Source organism: Triplophysa dalaica, chromosome 17, assembly GCF_015846415.1.
Source record: "Triplophysa dalaica isolate WHDGS20190420 chromosome 17, ASM1584641v1, whole genome shotgun sequence".
Taxonomy (NCBI): Eukaryota; Metazoa; Chordata; class Actinopteri; order Cypriniformes; family Nemacheilidae; genus Triplophysa; species Triplophysa dalaica.
In genome coordinates this window covers 796253-824065 of record NC_079558.1, presented here as the reverse complement: position 1 = coordinate 824065, position 27813 = coordinate 796253, and the positions used below count along the sequence as shown (strand labels likewise).

General features: G+C 35.3%; 1 protein-coding gene across 2 annotated transcripts in view; it reads left to right on the top strand.

Annotated features, from left to right (window-relative positions):
- The window catches only part of LOC130439267 (cadherin-12), a 124525-nt gene that overhangs the window by 60923 nt on the left and 35789 nt on the right, over positions 1–27813 (top strand). For both annotated transcript variants that reach the window (XM_056771798.1, XM_056771799.1), the window contains 4 exons: positions 13320–13614; positions 20889–21008; positions 23713–23880; positions 25095–25282. In XM_056771798.1, coding sequence (XP_056627776.1) covers positions 13320–13614; positions 20889–21008; positions 23713–23880; positions 25095–25282 — 771 coding nt within the window. The remainder of the gene's footprint in view (positions 1–13319; positions 13615–20888; positions 21009–23712; positions 23881–25094; positions 25283–27813) is intronic.

Sequence of the window (27813 nt, the reverse complement as noted above, 5' to 3'; positions counted from 1 at the left end):
GCTGATGAAAGCATCAATATGCAGTCCACGCAGACGAGATGATGGATTGACATAATTTCGACAGGATTTGTTTCGTGGGAGTGAGGACATCACGGCCTCCAGACACTGGAGCAAGTTTACATCACATCAGCATTTTATTCTTTATTATTGAGAAATAAAAGCCTTATTGAGCCATTGGGAACAGAGCAATAACGCTACATTTTCTCAATTACATAACTTGCTACCGCCCTTGGTGTTGAGCGATGGCTGTTGGGAGGAAGAGCGACTCATTCCATTCATTGTAAATCATGTTTTCGCCTTCATTCTCTCTGTCCTGGTTTAGCCTTTCAGTCACCATTAAACCCTCCCTGTCTGTTATGACTACCCACAATTCACCTCTTCCCTCCATCATCTGAGCTAATATCATAATAAAGACGATACATAATCTCAAAGACACAGGACGAATATATGACATCATTAGCCAAACTGCCATCCCTCGTGTCCAATGTTTTTATACCTGATAGAGGTGATTTTTTAAATCAAATGAATCCATATATGAAAGTACTTGCATCATTTATTTTCTTTGGATATTACTGGTTATATGGCATGATTTGCATTATATCAGAAGCACAATAATGAACAATGCCGAAGAAGAATGATTTCACGATGAACCTATAATCTTTAAAGAACATTTCAGTCACACAAAAGAAGTTTCTTTAGATAAGAAAATAAATCAACAAATTGCTCTTATAAGAACCTTTGAGTAAATGTTTTGTGGGGAGCCAAAAGAGTTCTTCTACGGCATCATTGGGAAGAGTGTTGTGTATTTCTTCAAAATGTAAAAACTTACTTTGCCCTTGGAATGTCATGGGTCGTTTTGGTAATACTGGCCCAAAATGCTAGTTTGGATATCGCCCAAACCAAAGTATCTCAGCTGTGTTTCACAGTCAACATAACATTTTCAGGCCCGTAATTGTTTTTTGAAAATGCAGATGTTTGAAAGAAAGAAAAAGATTGAATCGGAGTAGAATCATAAGATTATGGCAGATACTCCGGTTGTATATTAGTAACTGACTTAAAAACGTGGAACTGTGGCATTGAGACTGGTTAAGGTCACATTAACAGTAGATAATAAAGAAATAGCAGTACATTAATAAACAGTGTAACACTTAGGTTCTACCTGAACTGAAGTCAGGCGTTTGAAAGCTGGGGAAAAAACAAAACATATTTAAACCATGTTAAAGAGAGTTTTTTCGCAGAGTAGAGATTATTATTGTTTAATAGGAGTGCATTTACAGTTAATAAATATAGCTACTGTTGGGTACCACCAAAGAGACCCCACAAAATTCAAACACTGCATTTTACCCCCACTTTACACGATACAGTGCCTAATAATCAAAATCCCTGCTTTACTTTTCTCCTGTTTCACTTAAAAATACGTCACATTACAGACGAAAAATGCGTTCAGAACAGTTTGCTATTGACTCCAAAGCAGGAGATTCACAAAAACACAAAAAAGAGAAAAGCTTAAACCAAAGCATGCTGGACCTCATATTTAAGTACTTCAATCCCAGATGAGCACAGACGAATCATCAAGAGGGCCAAGCGGATCAAGGGTTTATACTGTATTTACAAAAGACCCATTTGACTGGGCGTTTTTGTGAGTGTGTGTGTCCATCAAACAGCTTTTCTGAGAATGGCACATTTAAACTCTATGCAGAGGAAACAGAGACAGTCCAGATGATATAGAAATTAAGATGATATACACCACGTCTGTCTGGGAAAGTAAGAGAAGGATATTTACAAAGCCAACCCAATAATGCTAGCTGAGAATTCTGATCCAAAAAGTTAGAAAACTTCAGATGTGCAATTTTTTAACTTTTCATTCTTTTTCAGCACAATCGGTTCAGTATCTACAATCTTTATACAAAATTAGGCGTGTTACAATATACTGCAATGGACAATAACTGTAATATTGCTAATATGATAAGCCTATCGAGATCGTGTTAAAACTACACATGAAAATATTATAAATTATTCTGCTCCGGCTTTTGGACAACACACCAAAATAGTATGTTTAACATTTTGCCTTAAGTGCCACAATGATCACAACTGCTCTCCTTTTACCTATACAGTCGTATTTTGATTGGGATTTAAGGCCTAAAAAGAAAATAAAGGATGAATTTGACTATTCATATATTATTCATATTTAATATTTATATTCGTTTTAAATGTCATATTTCATGGATACCGTGATAATGCTGCTATTATATATTGTGGCCACGATAATCATGTAGCGATGCAACTGTCATTGCTGACAACAAACCATCTACTCTTTCTATTCCTGTTTGGTTTGCTTTATTTCTTTTTCTTACAGGAACCATTTACCAGGAAATGATATGACATTGTTTATTTTCTATCATGTTGCTATTACTTGTTTGATGTAACATTTCCCTGTGATAGTCAAAAGAAGATTTTGTTATATATTTATTGAAGATTCAAACAACATTCAGTTTTGGGTGAGCTTTACGTCTTCTCAAACTCGCAAAAAACTTTTAACCAGAAAGGGTTTTCATTTGAAAACAATAAAGCTCTCTGGTAATAAAGGGCATCTGTTTTACAGCTTGTTTGCCTGAACTCTTCTCAGCTGACAGGTCGGAGCTTTTTCCTCGTCCTTTTCGTGTTCATGACCTCAAGCTTTCCATCCTAAGATTAATGTCCAGCAATGACTCTGCCACCTCATCTCTCAGAGACAATTTAGCTCAAAAACGTCTCTTATGGACACATTGATCACAGCGTGTGGAAATCAAAAGGTTATGTAGTGGGAAAGAATGTGAAAAAGACAATGAGTTTTGATAACAGATCAGCTTCCAGGATAAAATAATAAAAAAATGCAATGATCAATGTGGCAAGAGCCGTAATAGCAACCTAAGAAATTGATTTAGCACTTTCTATTACATATGTATTAACGTGAAAAACTGAAATTAATTCTGCAATTTTCTGTCTAGCATGGATGAACACCAGCCACTTAACTTAGTTTGAAAATTTTGAATGCGTAGTAAATATAAAAAAAACTATAATATTCAATAAATGTAAACTTATTTAAACTTAAATATATTCAAATGACTTAAAAAATCAAATCTAGTTGTATTGTGCATAACTTATAAATTAAGTTTAAACAAAATACATTTATATCTTCTTATTCAGTTTAATATAATTTAAGTTCAAATGACTTTTTGACAACTTGATTTAACTTAAAAATTAAAGGCAATTTTTATACTAGTTTTTCAGTGAAAAAATTTCTGTCTTTGTACTTTTTTGCAAAAACTTAATGAAGGTACAGTAACACTGTAGCGCTGACCATGAAATAGGTTTCCTTTTCAGGTAACATCAACAAGGTTAATAGCCATCACTTATTTCTCAATACTTGGCTTTTCCAATATAATGCCAATGGTGCCGCTTAACACAAGCACAATGAAAGGGAATCACTGAAAAAACAGATAATAAAAAGGTCAAATTACTGTTAAAATGCATCTCAGTGCTCTTAAGAGTGACCTTGACCTTCACGTCCCAGTAGGAGTTGCAGAAGAAGCTGCTGATGGTATTTCAGAAGAGGAATAAATGGCTTGTTTCATGATGACATCACTCCATAAAAAATGATTATATACGTAATTTGTGTGCATTGAAATCCCTCCCTTTATTAAAGCTTGCTATTTTTTAATATAAGACCATTAAATGTACATCAAACTCTATAAATACAGAGATACAGCTGAAACATCGAGTTGTATAATGCAATCACCGGCAGCATTCGGCTGTAATCAGCATCAAATGACCAGAGAGAAATCTCGTGTGACCTGTACACTGATCAAGGTTAGCATGTACATAGACCCGGGAAGACACACTGCAATTATCCCATCCCTCTCCTCATCAGGCGTGTGAAACCATTAGCAGAGCTTCAGAGAGCTTTGGTAGTTTGTTGCGCTTAAGGATGATGCTTAAACTGGACAATTACTGTCATGTTTATACACAATATGGATCGCAGTCACTGATACAGAATTGCTTTGAGTTTCCAAATGAATATGATTACATGTTCGAGAACCTGATAATTGTGCACCAGCGCGTTTCAGAATGCAACAGCCCGCTCGAGTAACACTTAACCTTGCCTGGGTTCAAAGCATTTCTTCTCTTCCAAATTTGTTCCAAGCTGGATTGAGCCTCTGAAATTCTCATCTACTGTTGACCTTGCGGCTGTCAACAAGCAGCAGCAGATAATAATGGATTTTGTGCTGGGAAGCTTATCTTAAACAGGCTTAATCTTTACCTGTATGTCCCACGACACTGTTTGGGGAAAACAAAGAGGTCAGATTTACTGTGCATGAACGAGGTTTTAGCGTGATCGCAGACGTGCAAATGATAAATTTGTTTACAGATCTGTAGCGTGTGGATTGGTAATGCGGTTTACGAATTGCGTGGCTCTGTTTCGAACATGTTAATGAGAATGAAGGCTGCAGATGTTTAATGCATGCAATACTGCATTCGAATTTACATAGTATATTTATAACATGCAAAGATGGAACAGCATATGCAAACACTGTTTTCAATACATGCAGATACTGCATAAACATGCACACACCATGTTCATACTTTATTTTGTTATGCAAATAGATGTGGCACTGTGGCAAGTCCATAATACACTCAATAAATAATGTTATCAATATTCAAAACAACAATAGGCAAACACTTAAATAAAATATGCAAACACTGCGTTCAAATCAGGCAAACACAACAAAACATAAACATGCAAAAATAACCTAAATGTGCAAAGACAACATAAACGTGCAATATCTGCATTCAAAACAAGCAAACATTGCATAAACATGCAAACACTCTACTAAAAACATGCAAACACTGCATTCAAAACCCACAAGAAATACTCAAAAGCTTTGAAAACCATGTTACAAAAACAGTTTGCAAACACTTTATACAAACCATGCAAACAATGCATTCAAAACATGCAAAACACTTTATTAAAAACACGCCAATCATCTTTTCCTGGACCGCCTTAACATTTCAAATAAGTGGAGAGACTTCAATAACCGTGTGTTATAAGAAATGCACGTCCTGAGACGCCACATCTTTGAAACTCCAAAACGCTGCTACATTCAATACAAAAGTAATTCCTGAGGCTCATAACAATAGACTGATGTCTTATAAAGCGATTTGATCGGTCTGTCCAAGGACTTTATGTTATTTACAACGTTATAATTCGGAATCCACAGCCTTAGGCAATCTGTTTGCGCACGCAATGAGTCGCATTCCAAAACGCACCTTGTGCCCTTGAAAGAAACTGTAGAATTCACCCGAGGATGTAATATTAGCGTTCAGTTTCTTGCACAGATCGATTGATATGCTTTATAAGACCCTAATTTAACCCCACAAGGGTCAGGGAGAACTTCTGTGTTGAAAAACGTATGCGTTATGTTCTTGAAAAAATACAATGCAACCTACATCTTGGATTGACTGGGGGACTGGGGGTGAGTAAATTAACAGCAGTTTCATTTTGGGTAAACGAACACATTAAGGAATATAAAATACAACTAAAAAGACAAAATCCCCTTGAATTTAATATCATGAAAAGGCAAAAATACTAGGCCAAAAATTTGGATGCATGTTTTAATATATGACAGCAAAAACAAAACGTAAAAGAAATAAAAGAAACAAAATGCATTAAATAACAGAAATACAAAATAAAAGAAGAAATAAGGATATGATCCAAAAAACTGGCCTGCATCCTCAAAGAAAATTAGTTGAAGATCCCTGTTTTATAACATGCCAAAAATATTTGTAACATGTACAATCCATGTTAAAAATATGTAAACAGTTTATAGGCAACACTGCATTCAAAACCAACACAACATAAACATGCAAACATTGCATTCAGTCATACACTGCAAAGATAAGAAGGATGCACTGCAAAGAAACTAAAAGATATTAAAAACATGCAAACACTGTATTCCAACGGACAATGTATATAAAACATGCAAACACTCCAATCAAAACATGCAAACACAGTCCAAGTGCAGTATTTGTCGCATAAATTGTAGCCAACAAACTGTTACTGTAAAATATATAATTGTACAATATAATTTTATATGAAAACAAAAGCCAAATTTCCTTCTTTAATTTATACTGTAGATATTAAGCCTCTCTCTCTCTCTCTCTCACACACACATAGAGACACACACACTTGTATAGCAATACTAGTGAGGACATGACTTCCATTGATTTTATATCCTGGTTATGATATACTGTATTCTATCCCTTTACTAACACTTCTTCAACACCTTAACCTAATAATCACACAAACATGCGAAAGACACTAGATTTCAAGAAAAAACAGTATTTTACCGATGTACACCGATTATGAGCCTTTTGTATTTAGTAAGAACCAGCAAAACCGATTCTATAACAAAACTTTTTATAATCTATTACCCACAGCACAAAAGCTGATTTCTGCCTGTCCCCATTTTCAGTAAGCATCGCTCACAACAGTCACTGTAAAGACAACCAGTGCCTCTTGTCCACCAATATTGTTACCAAATCCAAAAATCAACATACTGCAATGATCCAATATACCGAATTTTGATCCAAAATGGTGTCGATTGCATGCAGGAGCCTGAACACCACAAAAATCGGACACCTCAGGAACAATCCTGTTACAGTAACCTCACCCCTTCCAAAGCTCACGAAAACCTGACGCCAAACTAATTCTGCCGCTGCAGATGTCATTTGTATGGATTACTCCATCCCAAATTATGCAAGTGAGACGATAGCAATACATGAAGCCAATTTGAATGCATTTTGGAAAGACATTTGCGGTGGTAACATATGCCACAGATGACGAACACACTGACACATATGCCACGGCAAAAGAGGAAATAATGATGTCATTTATCTGCTCTGCCAATATTATACCTTTCTGTACATTTTAGTCTAGCTTTTTTAATAATGGGATTTCTGAATTGCACTAAAGACGTAGTTAAAACGTTAATGTTTCTGGCAGTCTCATTCGCTAAAACCAGAGCAATTCAGAATGAGCTGATATTATGTAGGTAAAAGTACTTAAAATTGCTTTTTTCTTGTGCTTTGGTCATATAGAGTTTTTTATTTTTTATTCTGTCGTCATTTTGTCGACGTCATGTCTGACTCTAGTCAGTGGAACACAAGAGAAGATATTTTGAGTCATCCACAATGAGGGTCAATGCTATGAAGTTAAGAGTTACAAATTAAATATCAAACAAAACTAGTAAAACAAAATTACAATCCTCTGTGATGCATGTACATGCACTGTTTAACAAGCTACTAAGCAAATAAAATAAAAAAACGAGTGCGTTTTCAGAAAGTTTATTTTCTAAAAGTAGGACAAAACTGCACACGATAATAAGAAACCTCCTAATATAAAAATATTAAACATACATACAATTATCCAAAGAAATATAGTAAGATTAAACTGTCTTAACCCACTCATGAGAGAGCAACACAGAATCAAGAACCTTTGCTTCCTTACGTTTTAGTTTCATTACAAAAGATCCAAAGGTTTGAGTTTCAGTCAGATTGAATTTCCCCTTTGAGCCTGACAGACTTTGATTGTTTGTTTATTCGCAGCCTTTACACTTTCCTTTTGCTCTTGTCGTGATGTCGTTGTGTTGTTGTGGTTTTGATGTGGAAGTGGAAAGTAGTTTTTCTTAATTGCTTGTGATCTGATCAGCGAGTTATCCACCTGAGACTGTCTCCATCTGTCGGGGCATGTGTGTTTGTTTCATAACACACGCACACACACTATCACATCAGCACATCACATACAGTTAGAAAAAATGAAAGACACAGGGAACTGTTTTCCTGTACTTCAAGTGATGGAGCGTTGAGTGAGCAGCGGAAAGGTTCGATTAACGGAACCAAAAATGCATTAATGTACATATAAATGTTACTGTACAACAAAAAAGTTCATAGTATACACTTGACAAGCAATAATGATGATGAAAACAACCACATATACTTCAACAATCTTCATTCAAACTCATCTTTAAGTATGAATCATGTTACAGACGCAAGCCTGATTCCTAACGCACACACGCAGACAAACCCAACAGAGCGCCTCCCAAAGTGACTGCTGACCTTTATGATGATAATCATTGGCTTCGATCAATAAGCTGAAGAAATGCATGATCAATGAAAAACTAGACACTGTCACAATATAGCACGCAAGCGCTTATGGGAGCATTGATCCACACAGACATCTTACCTCACAAAGTACAGTTTTGCACCTAAACAGTGCATATTAGTTACCTTAAAGGTTCGTATTTGTACCAAATGAATACATTTGTATCTAAATGGTAGTAAATGCATTTGGACTTTTTCCCATCTTTTGTACCTTTAGTCTGACGGTGTTTTAATATCAGTTGTTTCTGTTTTGTGCATGAAGGAGGGCTGTTTAAAAATCAATGTGATTTGTCGCATCCAGAATAAAAGTTTGTTTACATAATATGTTTGTTCACTGCACATATTTATTTTGTATTTACAAACACATACACTTACACATACAGTACATATAGATAGTTAGGAAATGTGTGCACGTAAATATTATATTTAATACAACTAATACAGTACATAAACATTTTTATTTTCTCTTAAATATATGCGTGTGTTCATAAATACAGATTGATATGCCCAGTGCACAGACATAAACTATTAAAAGCACCAATTTTTATTCTGGATGCGATGAATCACGATTAATCGTTGAAGAGTCCTTGTTCAAACCAAGTGAATTTTTTTAAAGAGTTGCTCAGTTGGTGGAGCACGGCAGTGACAACATCATGATCAGGGGTTCAATTTCTAAGAAATACAAAAACAAAATGTACCTTGAATACAATGTATGTTGCTTTGGACAAAGGTCTGACAAAAAACATTTTAATTTTAAATTTGCAATGTGTACGTTTTCTGGTTGAAAATAAACAAAAATGAGTAAAGGATAAAATGTCATGGATTCTTGTCAGTTTGACATCATTTGACTTCAACCCATAAGGAAAAGTGCATAAAGCAACATTTTTGTTTAAAAGAGATACAAATGATAAAGAAGCAATAGTTATACATGGCAGATTTTAATCACTGAATTTTCTGATTATTAAAATTATTAATAACATATTAATAACATATTGTCGTAATTTATACCATTACTGTGAAATACAATTACACACATTCACCCATAACCACACACATAAGCGCACACAAATTACTGATACTCATGCATAAGCATGCACAGATGTCGACTTCTTATCTGTAAACAGATGAATAAATACGCGCAAGTTTGGAGTAAATGTCTCTGGGCTCTGTGCAGTTTCCTCTGACTCGCAGCACAAGGGGAATGATTTTATTGAACTGAATTGGTCAAGTGTTTCGGCCCAGTATGAGTGTATTAACATGCCGCGAGCGTACAGGAACGCCGGTCCTCGCGGGCTTTCCGCACCCTTCCGTGTACGAAATATCCAGCCATCGAGCAAATGCTTCCTGTGCGAACCACACAAGCATTTAATCACTGACCGAAAACCAGTATTTGGACTGTAAAAACATGCACACCAATGCAAACACATGTAGTGCTTCCCTGAGTGTATCAGCATTCCATATCATTACAACAGATCAATAAAAGATCTGATCTCCTGTTTACATTCCCCTGGCAGAATCTAATCTTTCAAGACCCTTAGCATTAAAACAGGACCTAGATAATATCATTAGATATTTCTAAAGACAAAATAAAAAACTTGTTCTGCACTTTTCTTGAAATGCTGGATCTCAGCCACTGTAGAGGAGAACTCACTTGTGCAAAGCATGCTGGGAAACCAAAGAATGTGATTTTGAGAACAGTGGGACAGAGCAGAAAATTTATGCATTTTTAAAAAGTTATAAACATCATGCAAATTGTTCAAGCGCTGTTTAAATCAATGAGCTGAACTTAGTCGTGACAACACATCTGACTCATTAGGGAGCATCTCTGCATCGTCTCTTTCTGTGAGAGAATTCAGCTCTCATAATCACAGAGAGCTTGTCGCACAAACACTAAAAATACGGCAAGAGGACGTCATTCTGACAGGTTGTGATGTGCTATTATTTCTAGGACCCCATCGAGCCCGCAGGCGGTAGATCAGCCCTCTAATTGTATCATTTTAAGAGGAGGCATGTATTTCACTGTTGCTCATTTGGCACCTGTTGACTATGACCACAACACACACAAGAAGTGCTTCCAGAGCCATAACAGCTTAGATCATAAAAAATGGTGAAATTATCATGTCGTGAATACAGCACTTAACAATATTGTGAAAATTTAAACTAAACACTACAAAAAAATGGTGGGTAGTTTGAACTCATGACTGGGTCAAAGATGGATATTTTGTAAGTTAATGTGAATCAACGGTTTGGTTTGTCCATATTTACCCAACCACAGTGACTTAAGACTGAAACCAAAGCTAAACATTTCTGTTCAAATCAAATATCAGCCTAAATACTATCTGAAAATGTAGAAATAGAAATTCAGCATTAGCAATAAACTGAAAAAAGCTGTGGAACCGAAAAAAATGTTAAAACAAACACTAAATTAAAAATTAAATAAACTAAAAAAATTAACCAAACATTAAAATAAATTTAAAAATAAAAAAAAATGTTTATTCAAAACAATTATGAAATTGTAAAACTTAAAAAAAGAGTATAGAGACAGACAGACAGACAGATATTGATACATATAATATAAATATATAAATATACAACTCATGGGGACTCATCTCACCGTGGGGACCAAAATTAGGCAAAAAGTTAATAAATCTTATAGAACGATTTTTTTTAATCTAAAAATGCTAAACGTTATCTATGATCTTTAGGTTTAGGGTAAAGGAATAAACTATGCAATTTGTACGTATACACATCATTACGCCTATATGGACTGTCCCCACGGTGATAATAAACCAGACGTGTGTGTGTTTGTTAAAAATAACGTTAAAAAACATTATGAGAAAACATTGTGAAATAATATAATCAGAATAATCAGAAAATGCTAAGTAAAGAATCGCAGAACCTCTACATGCATTCTGCTTCCTTTTCCGGGTTTTCCATGATCTCACACTTAGATTTATCTACACAGCATGTAAATAACTTATTTTTCACTCACCGCATTGTACTTGGCTGTTCACATCGAATGACTTGAACTTGAGATGCACGTGAAGAACTAATAGCAAATGCTTTTGCAGACAGCAATGAGCGTCTGGAAGGTTACTTCACTTCACCGGCTGCATTCCGCTCAACGCTGGAATATTTGTCATTATCTCGTTATTAAAATGAACGAGAGAAAATCTGCTCTTACCACCACAGCAGGAAAGCTGGTTGGACCCTGGACTCGGCACTTCCTGTGGATCCCTTATGTAAAAAATTTCTATTGTAATAATAATCCAGTTTTTAATTAGTATCACCTAACTTCAACACTTCTGGTTATTACAGGAGTGATTAAGTATTTTTTCCTCTTTTGAAAAATCTTTGCTTGCTTTATTGTCATTATTTTTATTCGCTTTTGAATGTACAGATATGGGGACAATGAACCTGATAATTAAGCGCTCCTTTATTCATCTGATTTGAGATTCAGCAGCGCCGGATATTATGCAAATCGGCTAAATTACAGCTTTTTAAAGTTGAGAGTGCTTTGACGCTCCCTCAAATGATACACTTGCATATGTTTAATGTGAGACAATGTGCAATGTATATCTCAGATGCGCCGTATTTCATCAACAATAATATTGAATGCGTTGCATTTTAATGCAGTAAATTTTACTCATGGAATTAAGACAGAAATGGATGGTGGTCTTTTCATCCTGGAATGAGAAAATTGTGGGGCGGGACTTGATTTCACCATTTGGAAACTGATCGTAGTTGGAACTGCCTGACCACTAGAACCTAAAACTACAGTAGTGCCTCTGAAGAACCACCAAAGCACCAAGATATGGTCCTATATAGCACTAAAAGTGGTTCCCCTATGACTAAGAGCAAAGAACAACTTTGTGCTAAATGTTTGCTTACAGATGTGACACAACATGAGAAAACATGAGTTTTGTCTAAAATCTGTTTGTATTTCATGTAAGAGAGCAATGCAGATGTTGTGGATCATCTTAGAGTGAGTTTAGTTAAATACATTGTAAACTTTGCAAATTCACAAATTTTTTCTAAATAAATTGAGTAGGCTACATTGACATATCTAGATTAAATTTACAGAAATGCTTGTCTATTCTGTATCTATATATTCTTTAGTCTCTGTGTATATTGAAAAGATGTCTGCTTATGATAATAATTAGAAACATTGATTCAAATAAAGCAACATCAATATTATTTTTATTAATGGTAGGCTATATAATCAGATACAAAGGACCTACTATTGCTACTTCTGTGTTTTTTTCATTGAATACTTTTTTACTTTTACTTAAGTAATTTTAAAAATAAAAATGGCTCTAGTTACTTGTACTTTTAATTGAGTAATTATTTTGGCTTCTCTACCCACCTCTGGGTGTTCTTCCCTTTCTTGAGAATTTGCATTGTGTTAGCCTTTGAATTCCTCTTCCTGTCATTTCAGTCCAATTTATAATATGAAATGCGATAATTGCTATATCCTAAATTATATCCTACACCATAATGCCTTAATACAAATGTCAATTCGATTCTTTGTTCTGTCAAGTTGAAGTTCAGTCAATCACTTCTGTCAGTCAATTCTGTCTCCAAGACGACCACAGCCAGTCAGAAAATATGTGAAATCTTTCTTAAAGCTTTAGAAGTTGGAAACCTGCAGAAAATGAGGATTTAAGTGAAGAAAAAGGAGACAGATGACATATAGTGAGGATAGAATTAGGTCATTAATTCACACGTAGAATAACCGAAGAAATCAGACTGTGAGAACAAAAATCAAAGAAACTCTTAAACATGCTTAGATGTAAAGTCAACCACTTCTGTCTCTCAAAGACTGATCTTTCTTTAAAAATAATAACATTATACTTCCAGATCCTTTAAGTTTAAATACCATGAAGTCTATTTTTACCTTGTGTAATATTCTAAACTAACTTTGGTTATATCGTTTTATTCAATTTTACTCTTCAGTCATTTGTATTGCACAGTTAGCTGCTCTTATCAAATAACTGAACATCATACAATGCATCACACTGCTAAAAACAAGCCAAGGTTTAAAATGTAATCATTCAAGCCGTATGTCTTTATTTTTTCTTATGTGACGCGGTATTCTGTCTCTCTTTTTTATCCCCCAGTTACACACTGACCTGGATAAAGGAGAGAGCGTGGTGAAATACACTCTCTCGGGTGAGGGCGCTGGAACCATCTTCACCATTGACCAGACCACTGGAGACATACACGCTCTGCGCAGTCTGGACCGCGAGGAGAAGCCATACTACACGCTGCGAGCCCAAGCTGTGGATCTCGACACCAACCGGCCGCTGGAACCAGAGTCAGAATTTATCATCAAGGTGCAGGACATCAATGACAATGAGCCAAAGTTCCTGGAGGGGCCGTACACGGCCAGCGTACCCGAAATGTCTCCTGTGGGTAAGAATTTAGAGATAGATACTTGATCTTGATGCACATTACAAGCAGTGAAGTTCAAGCACAATTCTTACGATCTTATTTGTATGTTTTAATGCTACTTGCTTTCGTGCCAGTGATGACAGGTTTAGGGCAAGGGTTATGGGAGGAGCTTATTGCTTTTTTGTAATGATCATACAGTGCGTATTTGTACAATCTACATCGTAAATTTTATTTAAAACAGTTACGAATTCCCATCCCACATGGTATGATTTGACGAAGTCTGCACAAATGTATACGCAAGTAAGTAAATAATTGGTTTGGAACATCATGTTCCAAATATGTTAAGAGGCGTTACATTTCCGTCACATGCTTGCAGTATTCGACCAATCACTATGCACTGGTTAACTGGCCAATCAAAGCACACCTCGCTTTTTAGAGAGTGAGGCGGCCCAAAGAGGAGATACAAACATGCACAGTATGGTGAAAATTCAGTGTTTTTAAATCTTAAATTGTTTATACACATTGCATATATCTAAAACCAAGGATAATATTAGTTTTAGACGTGTCATATGACCTCTTTAACTAAAGCAAAAAAATTATGTTGCCTCAAAAATAAACTGAAATAAGTTTAAAGCACAATAATTAAAATTATAAACAAAAACTAAACCAAAAATTAATTATTATTATATAGCAACAAAAAAATATTCATTATAAAATGACAAAAGCATATACAAAAAACTATAAATCTGAAGTACTATAACGTATATGAAATTATAAATGTGCCGGAATTTATTGAATAATAGTTATTGTCTAAAGCTTCTATATATCACAACCATTATAGTCACTGAAGGTCAAGTATTCATTATCCAAGTTTATTAATGGCCTTAAAAATGATCATAAATATAATCTCGGTAGGGAGGAGAATGGAAACATAATCTACTGGAGGAGAAAAGATCATACTGTGTATTGCATTAATGCATGATACATATCAAACAAGACTACATTGTTAAATTAAAACATTTCAATTCAAATAAGACACATTTGCATTGCAGAAGGGTTTTATGCCAAAAGTCAATATCAAGTAAAGATCATGTTCCATTAAAATATTTTTTTCCTAAATACATCAAAACTTTATTTTGTGGTTTGGAAACACTCCTGCACACTTCACTCAATGCTGCCCTCTCTTTGGGAATTACCAACTCAAGCTTGGTATCTATGTAAAGCTTAGAATTTCAGATTTTGGCTTCATCTACTCTCCACAACGTCATTACAACGTTAAGACCATAGAGAGCGTCAAAACAAACCTGTTTTTTCTTAACAACGGCCTGCTGCAGCACCTTTGATTAACAACTTTAATGGTGATTTTCTAAACAAAAAATTGCACCCTCAGGTTCTGGAGTTTTAAATAGTTGGATCTCGGCCAAATATTGTCTGAATCTAATAAATCATACATCAATGGAACACTTATCAGTCAGAACACAGTCAGAACTTTAATTTGACGTCAGAGGTTCAGAACTTCATAGCAGCAATCATTGGCCAAGGAACATCCAATAGACCACCTGAATGACATATGAATGAAACAATCAATTTTCTGTTCCCTATTTTGTCGGCTTTATGCATGAGGCTGAGAAAACCAGCTAACAATGATCCCCTAGGTGTATCCCGTTTAATGACAGATTATCCATGTTTGTGAATTTTCACAGTGTCTTATAAGCACCTAAAGAAAACCTGATGAAGTCTAAAGGTTACACGATGATGGTCGCTCCTCAACGCCCATTTCCATATTACTTAAATCCTAAAGTCTGCCAGATATCGGTCGGTATGGCGACGACAAGCTAATCCAGACAGCCGTCAGATAATGAGAAGTGCACGGGCCCCAAATCCCCAGCAAAATGGATTACACACTCCTTCTAGGATTCCTCATCTCACACAGTACATTTCTTGATTGTATTAGTGATTATTTCAGCCAGGCATCTGCTATCACGCTCCGCTGTGGGTGAGGACGGCGGCTGTACCTTATTTTGTTACTATCTGTGCTTCTCTATAAAACCTCATCTCAAAAGTCGGCCAGGAGTTTTATTGATTTCCACACGGCCTAATCCGATCGCCATAACTACTTGCAGATCAATTTAACCAAGCATGGAACATATTGCAGGGCTGGTTAAAGTCATAATGGCTTCCATTATCTGGACAAATAATCTTTATCATGATGTCAAATATGATTGTAGAAGATGCATCCATATCTGAGGTCATGTTATGAAAACGGTTTAATGTGATCCTACGTTCCTTGCAAAGTTGACAATAGATGAGTTGTCAGAATAAGAAACAGTTGCAAAGGTTTGCAAATGAACGTTTTTGTTCAAGGTCATCCAACTGAATTGAAAAATCTAGTTTAAGCAAATCTGCAATGAACAACGAGATCTTAAAATAAAACACTCAAGTCTGAAGTGTCATTGCATAACAATATTGAAACATAGGACATGTATACAGTAGAAGAAAGTCTTCAAAACAATATGAGGTCGCCATAACATTTTTCATAACTGTTTTATCCAATATTTTTGTTTCATTTGCATTACTAGACGACTGTCTTCACCATTGAGTCGTCTTTTGTGGCATGTAATTAAGTTTGTCTACTGAAGTGGCTCCCTGTTGTTTCACAGTGTGATGCTGGGAAATATTAAAGATCCCATGATATCAAAATGAAACTTGAGGATTTTAATCCATTTCTGCCAATTTTGAGGCTATTTCGGTACATTATAGTGCGCTCCACAAATATTGCTGAAAATATAAAGTATGCATTTAAAAAATATTTAGTACAAAAATAGCACCTGCAACGAATAGCAACAGGTAGGAGAAAATAATCGAACATCAATGAGTTGTGAACAAAAATATATTTTTATAGGTTAATCCCAAACTGTATCCTTATGCACTGTACCACACCATTGTGTAGTATAAAAATGTTACTAGTGTGCCTATTATTATTGTGTTGTAAATAGCGTGTTCATTAAAATTTCAAACAAGATGAACTGCACTTTAAGTATCCCGATGATAATCTACTCATTCACCAGAAGAATGTGTAGTCACTGTAGTGTATGTCATTTGATATTTTGAAGAATGGTGGTAAACAAACAACATCTTCCCCCGTTGACTTCCATTTTAGGAACACAAAACCACTGAGACATTTCTCAAAATATCTTCTTTTGTTGTGTTTATTTTTAAATGCTTCCTTACTATGCAAACTTCCTGTTTTCACAGGAAATACATCACTAAAAAATAGATTCATGAGGCCTTTAAAAATAACTCCATCTCGCTGGCAAGAAGCAGGTTAATTATAAGTATCAAAATGAGATATTATATTAACATCTCGACTAAACCCTGTAAGATCATTACCAAAGCGCACCTCTATCGTGGGCAGATAATCGTGACATTCCCGTTCATGATAATACGGAAGATAAAACAATTAAATGCTGAGCACATAATTACACCCTTATAGAAAACTTACAGGAGAGACTTTTGTTACAACATATCGCACGTGATTCACATTCTTTCCTCCGCTAAGAACAAAGAAACCTGGTGAGGATTTTTTTTAGAATCACATCTTATGAGTTTCCATTGTGCAAATGTCAAGAAAATAGTTAAATAAACAGAAGTAAATGGAATCGCTTTGCAATAGAGGTAAAACATGAGGGAAAGTTCCCTCAAATTCTGAAGTGAACTAAACGCTTTACGTTGAATCGAAGGCTTTTTCGTGTAGGCCTACCGTCAGAGGAAGACAGATCGTAGTCATTCACCGTGAGATTGTCTTCATCTGAATGGCAATAAAAATAAAATGAACCCCAACTCCCCAGGTGAATCAAACATTTTCATGATGTCAAAGAGCAGAATGTATAGATGCAATAATAAGTTCACCATCACTTTCCTCCTTGTAGAAAAAAATTGCACAATCCCGCAATTTATAAAGTTTCTGCTCTCATGATTAAAGAATACATAACATGAGATCATGAAAATGGCATTTCATGCAGTGTGTAATGAAAGTAAGCAGTCTGCCAAGTTCTAAATCCGAATGTGAATGAATAACAAAGTTATTGGCTTGGAAAAAAATGAGTCGACTGTGAATCACGCAAACGAGTCATCCTTAGTCAAATTCGCGAACAGCCATGGAGTTCTGTAACTAAATATCGTCCCCGCCTACGTTTGCCTAGGACTGCCCGCCTCGGACTCTTCTCCCCCAAACACTGTAGCCTGTGAGCCTCATTCGCGGTAGACCAATCCCAGCAGACTAGACCATCTGACCAATCACATCAGACAAGGCTAGCGGGAAGGAAGGGATTAGATGGATGAATCGCGCAACGAACCATTTGAGAGCCAATCAAGAGGTAAGGTAGAATAAACTGGCTTTTATTAGGAAAGAATAGTGTTTTTACTCCTATGTACATAAACTTGTTGTTAAACTTGACACGCAATGAACCAAAGTAGGACCTTAAAAATCACATGTTATGTACTCTTTAAAGCAAAAACCAAGCCTACAAACACAACCAAGAGATGAGAATTCCTGTAAAAAAACTTAGTTTTTTTTTGTTTCACCAATCTCGTGACCCTGTCCCTCTGAAAGTGACTGAGAGGTCATTTAAAAGAGTGGAGCTCGGCACATTTCAAAATAACGCCCGTCATCTCTATATAGAAACAGCACTAAAGCATATTGACATGTGGGTGTGTTGAGAGAAGAGAAAAATCAAAGGTAATTGCATCAGACGGTCGAAAAGGACTTCCATTGGGAAATGGCCTTGATTTATAATCTGTGTGATTACTCAGTTTGCTCTCTCTCTCTCTCTCTCTCTCTCTCTCTCTCTCTCTCGCTCTCTCTCTCGCTCTCTCTCTCGCTCTCTCTCTATTTATCTCTCTATCTCACTCTCTATCTCTCTCTCACTCTCTAGACATTTAAGTTTTCTGAATTTTGTTCCAGTACACTCTGTGAATATTGTCTTAAAAACTAAATAAAATCCAAATGGACTGTGTGCCTTCTCAATTAATGTGACTTGTTATCTTGCACGATTAATCTTTTCTTGTTATTCTAAAAGAGGAAGCGCTTGTTTTAAAAAAAATCACCTTGTCCTAATATAAATTTCAATTCGGCTGATTTAACCAGCGCCATAACATTGACAACAATAAGCAATAACTTCACGTATAAACAGACAACTGAAACTTTAAATTCTGATTGATCGAGCCAAGTATAAAGCTATTTTAATATTCTGACAAACACACCAGAACATTTTATATTCATTTGCCAAACTGCAATGCTATTTATATCAATAAAACGTAAATCTATTATTTCACCATATGCCACCATTTCATAAAAGCAATAAGCCGCTACTATTGTGCTATGCATTGTAATATGTTATAATATTATCATGGCCTTATTGCTTCAACAAAATATATGAGAAAATAAATCAGTGATGCTGTTAGTGGTGCTCAATGCAGCACTGAAGGGTCACTACATTTATCTGTTCTGGGATGTGACCGAGGTTTGTTTGTGCGATTAAAGTTTTGATCTGGTACATCTAATGTTTTAAAGCCAGCACTAGCCATCTGTTAGCCGCAGGGTGCTATGCTAATAGAGGCACATTGCAGACAATGGGCAGTTTCGACTCATTTCTTAATATAAAGCCGGAGCCTGCTGTGAATGTTTTTAACATCTATGAGATAAAAAAAGAAGTTCAGAAGAGTCACAAAGAGAAAATAGCTGTGTTAACATTAGTGTATAATAAGCATCAACACATATGGAATCATCATTCTTAAATTACATCAAGAACTAGTCCATAAACTCTCCTCAATGGCTAAATCTCCCATTGTACTTCAATATTGTTTTACAATGTTTTAACACTCTAACTTGTGTGTTTAATTCTGTGTTCACATCAATGGTGAAGGTTCGCGTTCCTCGCTATTTATTACTCGCGGGAATAGTTCGTTATTTTCGCAGGAGTGACTCGAAAGACATGACACGACTGGGAGTTCACGCGTCCAGACAAACAGAAGGCATCAATAAGCTCTTCAAGCAAATTTCTAACTCGAGTTCACATTTTTCATCTTGCGCGGAAGAAATAATTGATCACGCTTTTGGATTGACTTTGTATGTAATGTACTCGCTCCAATTGCTTGACTTACATTTGGTGTGAACACAGCATTACTTTAACATACAGATTCTGTTTGCATGTATCAGAAAAAGTAATTTTAAGTTTCCAATGCTGAAAATATTTAACAGTAAAACATTCCAATTAAATAATTTACTTTAATTAAAAAATGTACAGTTTCTAACGATCCAACATTAATTTTTATTAATAAAAACTGTATTTCATTACCATATACTGTCTATACTTTATTTTATTTTGTCATGTATTACGATTATTATTATTTTTAATTCTAATGCATGTAACGCTGTAAAACAATTTGTTATATGGGTCAACTTTTCAAAATTTAGATATTTAAATAATCTGAAAGCTGAATAAATAAGATTTATTCATCTCTATGAGTTGTGGGTTTATGAGTTATGAGATTCATATTGATTTATGAGTTGTTAGAATAGGACAATATCTGGATGAGATACAACCGTTTAAAACTCACGAATCTGGGAGTGTTAAAAAATCTAAATTTTGAGAAAATATATTTAAGGTAGGAAATTCACAAAATATCTCCATGGAACATGATCTTTACTTAAGATCCTATTGAATTCTGGCATAAAAGAAAAATCAATCATTTTGACCAATAAAATGTATTTTTCTCATTTATTAAATATGTTCCCGTACTACTTAAAACTGGGTTTGTGATCGAGGGTCACATTTGTCCAATTTCTAAACACATTTCTGTGTTATTTCTGGGTATAACATTTTGTGTTACTTTTAACTTCTGTTGTTACTTTTATTTGTTTAACACAAAATGACACAAAATGTTTAAAAATAACACGTTTTAAAAAGCATCGTATAAACAACGCATTAATAATTTGAGAGCAAAAGCTTTTTTTTTATCATTACTTCTTTACTAGCATCTCTGCATTAAAATTGCAAAACATTACTAAGAGTTGCTACTGACATAAACTGCAGAAAACTACAGTTAAACAGATTTTAAGTATTCAATGCATTTTCAACACCACCTCATGTCTTTCAAATGAATTTTTAAGTTGTTAATAAGAATTTACAGTAGCAACTGTAAGTTACAGGTTGTGGAGGAACACTACTTCATCTCTCTCATATATTCAATATTTGTATGCATTTCATCATATAAATGCTTGTTAATTTCTTTAGGTACCTACGTCATGAAGGTCACAGCGACAGATGCAGACGACCCCACATACGGCAACAGCGCCAGGGTGGTGTACAGCATACTACACGGACAGCCGTACTTCTCCGTGGATCCTAAGACAGGTGAATGTTTTACAGTAAAAATAACAAACTATGTCCACTCCTTTGTTTGTGTAATGCAGCAGATTTTTCTCATTCATTTCACAGTACACACATTGATTGTGTTACATTCATTGACCCTATTAGACAAATAAGCGCTCCGGTTTGATTTGATAATAACGTGGACGGCCTTGAAACTGTACAGTGCCATCAGTTCTTGAGTTCATTTCTTTCCAATTTTTATGCATTTATATATCTGCAAATAGGCTCCCTGCATTATAAGTACAAAGCAATGTAAAACAACAGGCCGAAGGACACCTTGACGCACAGAGCAACTTCCCAAACTTCTCGCTTCTTCTCAATATCATTACAGCCCTGTGGAACAAATATGAAGCATGGAAAAAACAGGAATAAATGAATAAAAATATAATTTCCTGATATCAGCAGATCCGGTGGCTCTCAAGGGGTGACATTTCATAGCTGAACAAATCAAATGAGTAGAACGATGGAAGAAAAATCTGTTTTTCATATAAAGCCATGTCAAAGAAATATTCCAACCCAAAACGACAGTAAACAAAAGCTGAGAGGCATGAAAAGGAAACAAAGGCGGGGGGTGAACACACATAACAGAATCACGTATAATCGGAGAATGAAGTGTGTGAAAGAGAACAGAGTGAAGAAAAGCACACCTTAAAGAAATATTTCCCTGTAATTGAACATTTTCTCTCCCCCATGTCGTTGCATTTTACTCTCTCTATTCTGGAAAACACAAAAGCGGACAATAAACAAATCATAGATGTTCTTCCATAGAAACCCAGAAACATTTTCTAAGAGGTCGCAAGACCGAGAGCATTCAGACTGATTCAAGGAAAATGCTTTTGTTTTCATTTACACATTCATAAATACAGTACATACTGTACCTACATTAATAATGTTTTGCTAATAGCAGTAAGTGAATGATCACTACAGAAAGACAGAACTGTACTTTAAATGTGAGCAACATGCAACTGAATAAGTTTAACCAGAGGAAATGTAACGCTATTACAACATATTTAACCATACATCCCTCTATACACTGGTTTCCCTTTAAAGATGATGACGTAAACTTGTGCTACAACTGTTTGGCCCGTGCTACAGAACTTTAAACATCTGTAGCACCACTGCTATGTGCAAAAAAGTTAACGTACAGCCCTGCTGGTCATACAGTATAAATGAACAGACACAGTAGCATTGTATATCTGAAATTGTCCTTCAAATATGATTGCACAAACCAAATTTAATTAACAAAAGTCAAAAAAACAAACGTTGTTATTTACAGAAATGTGTCTCCATGTGAGTTCAATATCCTAAAGCAACAGATATGAGAATCCATGCCGCTTTTTATATTAAACATAATTGTAATTATGTTTTTAATGCTTTTCTTTCTTAGGCGAGTTAGGCAGTATAAATCAGTATCAGATCACTATCAACTTTCCTTTCATTGGAAACAGAAGACATCTCAATGATGTATAACAAATATCTTATTTAGTGTTTTACACAAAACAGAGAAACGATACAGCAACAACAAAAAGAGAAGTAAATGATGTTAAACTGTTCTTTTAATTACCAAGTCTTAACACCACATGCAAAGCAATAAGTAACAAACAAAACATATCATCGACGGTTCTCGTAACAGGCCCAGAAAATCACTCAATTCTGCCTTTCCCTTTCATCTGAAATGAGTATTGTATGAAGGTTTGTGACCTTCTTTGCCGCACACTCCCATGTCAAATTCATCCTATGAAGTGCCCTCTTGATGGGTGAAAGCATTTCATGGCTTTGGAAAACACATTGGTTTTGCTTTAGGGAAGAAAATTCGTACTATACTCGCGTTGTTAACTTGTTAAGAGCATGAGATGGTTTAGGAGTGACCTCCATCTCTCAGACAGCTAAAATCACTTTGAGGTAAAGTTCAGTTTACACTCTCAAAATTGTTCTCCAAAGGCATCACGCGAGACTTTGTTTTTGTGGTTCTTTTAAAAAATAACATCTATTGTATAAGTGCTTCAAATATCAGCTTCACGTTTTTGCTTATAAATCCCTACGTAAAATTATCTGAAAAATCTATTATGTAACATCAAGAACGTCCAAAGAAAAATGATATAAAACAAAAGAGCTTTCAATGAGAAAATGGTTCTTCCCATATACAATGTAGCCAACCACGACAAAGGATTTACAGTCCTTAAGAAATAGACCAAAAAAACTATATTTTCATTCCCTTTAAGGTAAAGTAAAATATATACAGAGACTTAATGTACAGAATCTATAAATGGACCATTTATATGCCAATTTCCCTGAAAGAGAGAAGGGAGGGTCATGAAAGTAATTATTTTGAAATTCCATTTGCCGTTAATGGTGCATAAATGACATACAGCATCTTGAAGTTCAATTTGCATCCATTTCTTCAAAGTGCCACAGACATCCATTGCATCAGCACGCCATCCTTTTTTTTCTCTCTACCGTAATTGCGGCTGTTATTTCAGATTTACAACCGTGTGCTTTCTAAACCCAATTCTTCTACTCACTTTACCTGTAATTCTCTTATCCGATTCTCGGCAAACGCTGATAGCTGCCTGTATTCACAGCTTCTCTTCATCTACAGTTTCTCTACCTAACCATTCATTTATCTTTCTTTCTCTATTAACCATCTCTCTCTCGCTCTGTGTGTGCATGTGATTTCTCTTTCTAGGAGTGATCAGGACAGCTCTACCCAACATGGACCGTGAGGTGAAAGAGCTTTATCAAGTTCTCATCCAGGCCAAAGACATGGGCGGTCAGTTAGGGGGTCTTGCAGGGACCACCACCATCAATATCACCCTGAGTGATGTCAACGACAACCCACCACGGTTCTCTAAAAGTAAGAATTTGTCACTAATTTCATGACAATATTGAATAAACTGCACCGTTCACATTTTAGAAAACCGACATAGCTAACAGCCTCATGTTTTATGCATTCAAATTTTTACTTTGCATTGAGCAAAACGTACACAGGTTCTTTTTTTACTTTCACAGAAATGGCATTGAGCTGTAGTTATAAGAACTGATTCTCAAGGAGTGTAAATATTGGTAAAACCGAGTGAGAGCATCAGATTTCCATCAGAACGTCTCAGAGGAGTCTACAATGATGACTGTTGTTTGTGTTTTTGGTGCAATGCACTAATGCATCTAATGACTTCTTAATTAGCTGAGGTTTTCTTTTTTTTTGCTGGCATGGCCACTCTACGCATTAGTTTAACCAATCAGCATAATCTGTTTGTGCCTACATATGATCTATTTACACATTGGTTTAACCAATAAGCATAATCTATTTATGCCCACAAAATGTTTATGTCTACTTCAATAGAGATATACAGTATAACTATATGCAAGTCGTCCGCCATATTGGAACAGTCAAAGCCAGGCAATGAACCCTTAAGAGCATGTTAACTTTGTATCTGCAAGCATATTTGTACACATATATGAATATCAGAGGTTACGTGCTGTTGTTTAGACCCAAACACAACACAATCAGATGAATGTGTTAGATGATACAACATTAAAATGTTACCATAAAAAGGTTTAAAAACCTAAAACATTGGTTTTATTAAAAAACAAACCAACACATTCTCTCCTATGAAAGTTTATCCCATTTCATTGAAAATTTGAATCTTAGAAGTTTTTACTACTAGAGGCTGAGCAATGTTGTGGCATCATAAAAAACAGAAGTGACAACAGCAACTGAAATGTTGACTGTTCCAAAATGGCGGACATATGGAAGTGTCTGGAACCCTCAGGCATCTACCTATCCATGTCATAAAGCAGGGCACAATATACAATATTAATATATTTGTTTACAGTTGTTTTATCTGTATTTTAAATTCTGCACTGCATTACCAGAAATGTCCATAAAATAAAGGGAAAATGTTCTGCTATTTTCTGCCCAAAATGGATTTTTTCCCAAAAATTATCCACCTGACACACGTCCTCCACATCTTTAACCTGAAAATATTTACACAGACTCTGAACATCTTGTATCTTGCCAAGCTGAAGTTTCAAAGTAGCTTCCTCAACACTTGTCTTCACAACTTTCAGGTATCTTCCACCTGCGTGTACCAGAGTCTTCAGCAATCGGCTCTGCGGTGGGCCGAATCAAAGCTCATGACCTCGACATCGGAAAGAACGCTGAGGTGGAATACAACATCGTCCCTGGAGACGGAGGGAACATGTTTGACATAACCACCAACGAACACAATCAAGAGGGAATAATCATGCTGAGAAAAGTAAGACCTCTGAACAACCATATTTTTCTTCAAACCCAATGTCAAACATTTATGAATAGACCTTCAGTTTTTATGATCATGAGAAACATTTCAGTCAAGTAATCTTAAACTTTGAAATAGAGGAATATTTGCATAAATGAATGACTCATATGTGCCAAACAAAAGTTATTTTCTTTCTGGCAATAACTATGAAAACACACTCCAGCAAGAAACAATTTCAGAGCCAAATACAACGTGATAAGACTTTGAGTATGCACATTGCATTACAGGTACTTAAAGGGATTCAATTTTGATTTGCAGAAAATGTTTCTATTCCATAACATATATCTCTATCTGTATGATGTATCTTTAAATATCACTTCTGTCACTAGGATAAGGAATGCACTGAAATGAACATTTTGGCCGATATCAATGACCGATAATTCTTTAACATTTGAAGCCGATAACCAATATATTGGCCGATATACAGTATCTAACTTTTAATATAACATTTTCTGAGATTGAAACAAAAGGCAAAAAGTTGACAACTGCTTTTATTAGAAAACATGCACTGCGGCAAACAATGTAACCATCAGTTCTCTTTTTCCCTGAAACACATATACTATGCCAACTTTACACTAGTAAAATATTCTTTAACTTTTAATCTTTTCTAGTATAATGTTTTTTTAATAAACAAATTAAAGATGTTCTTTCAGTGAACCCCAGAAAATTATTCTTAATAGCCACAAGACAGAAAGCATGCAGACAGCAGTCTGATTCAAATGATATGCTTTGTTCCTATAATTAACACATTATTAAATATCTACGTACTGTACCTACATCAATACTGTTTTGCTAATAAGAGTAAGGGAAGGATCCTGACAGTACAGTACTGTATTTTAATCTGTAGCGTGCAGCTGAAGTGGTTCAACCAGAGGAAATTATTAATAATTTATCGTGTAATATATCGGCAGAATTTTAATACAGCCGATGCCGATATGACCGATAATCTATCGTGCATCCCTAAGTGTTTGTATGTTAATTAGGACAGCCTGCTTTATTGGCTTTGCGTGAGGTAAAAAATACTTACCTGCTCTCACGCAGCACTCGATGCGTTCTCAGGTATCATAATTTGGCACCGATAGATTTAATGGGCATTTCCATGAAAATGTCAACCTTACCACAAAAGTTTTTACTATGTTAACCACACATATTTTAACATTTGGTGGCTCAAAAACCCATGTGAGATCTCTCTTTAAATTTGTAAAGCATTTGTTTTATTTCTAGTGCATGATTTTTCATAGTCAGGTAAGTGCCATTTTCAGGATTGTCACATCTATAACCCTACATATTCCTCATAAATGGACACATGAAAATTAATATAAAGTAACTATTTTATGTTCTATAAAGAGGCATCCCTTCTCCATTCATTGGGTATTATTTCTTCAGGATTGTGCATGTTATTTTACAGAAATCCTTCAAGGATTACCGGCTCCCTAAAACGGCATCCTTTTTTTGTCACATCCATAACGCATGTTTATTTCCCTACTTGGTAGTACCGACGTAATTCGGTCGGTGCCCTTAAAAGTAGCAAGTCCGGTAACCTGTATAGTGTAGCCTATTGTATTTTATTAACCCTTTCATGCATGAATTATGACAACATCAGTCAGTTATTTTCCTAGGGTATATGAAACAATGATTCACAGAGATTTAAAGTGTACTCACTTCTAACTGCAGAGATTTAGCACTGTAGCTGTCCATTGCAATAGTTTTAGGTGTGAAAGCTTTGGAATTTGGGTATTTTGGGACTGGCAGTTCTGGATTTATGAGTAAAATGTGGTTAAAATGACTCAACAACAGATGTGTTTCCATTACCCTTCAAATTGAAAAAGGTTTTATCTTCGCCTGACATGTTTTTTTACTGGCAATTCAAAAGAAATACTTACTCCAATGGAAACCATTTTTTCATCATTATTTATCTTTCTTTAAATATGTAAAAAAATATGTAAAATCATGTACCATAACTTTCCAGAAACACGTCAAACATTTGGGAGATGTCTATTTGATGTCTGCATGAACATCTGCAACACATATTTTTTGATTGATTGTTAATCTGCAATACGTTTTTGAAATGTCTCCTATCAGAAGTCATATAGACATCTTGAAGATTTTCATAAGATCTTTATAATTTATAATCCATGTAAAACTGCCTTTACTAAGACGTTTATCAGATATTTTTACAAAGCAGGTGTTTTCGAAATCTCCAGATCTTTAGCAGAGATCTCATAGATGTACATTCACAATCGTGTCGAAAGTGTTACTTCTGTTGTAATTAGTGAAATACTTTGTGTAATATATGTGTGTGCAATAGTGGAATTTACATTAACAATTGATCAGTTCTTATTGCAATCGATGTAAACACGACAGCTTACTTCCTTGTGTAGCAGGTGGACTGTTAAAGAACACAACACACGTCTCCTGGAAATGTTGTGGAATTCAATTTACCAATCAGAAGACCACTTTAAAAACGCTGAAGTGTTTCCAGAAAAGTG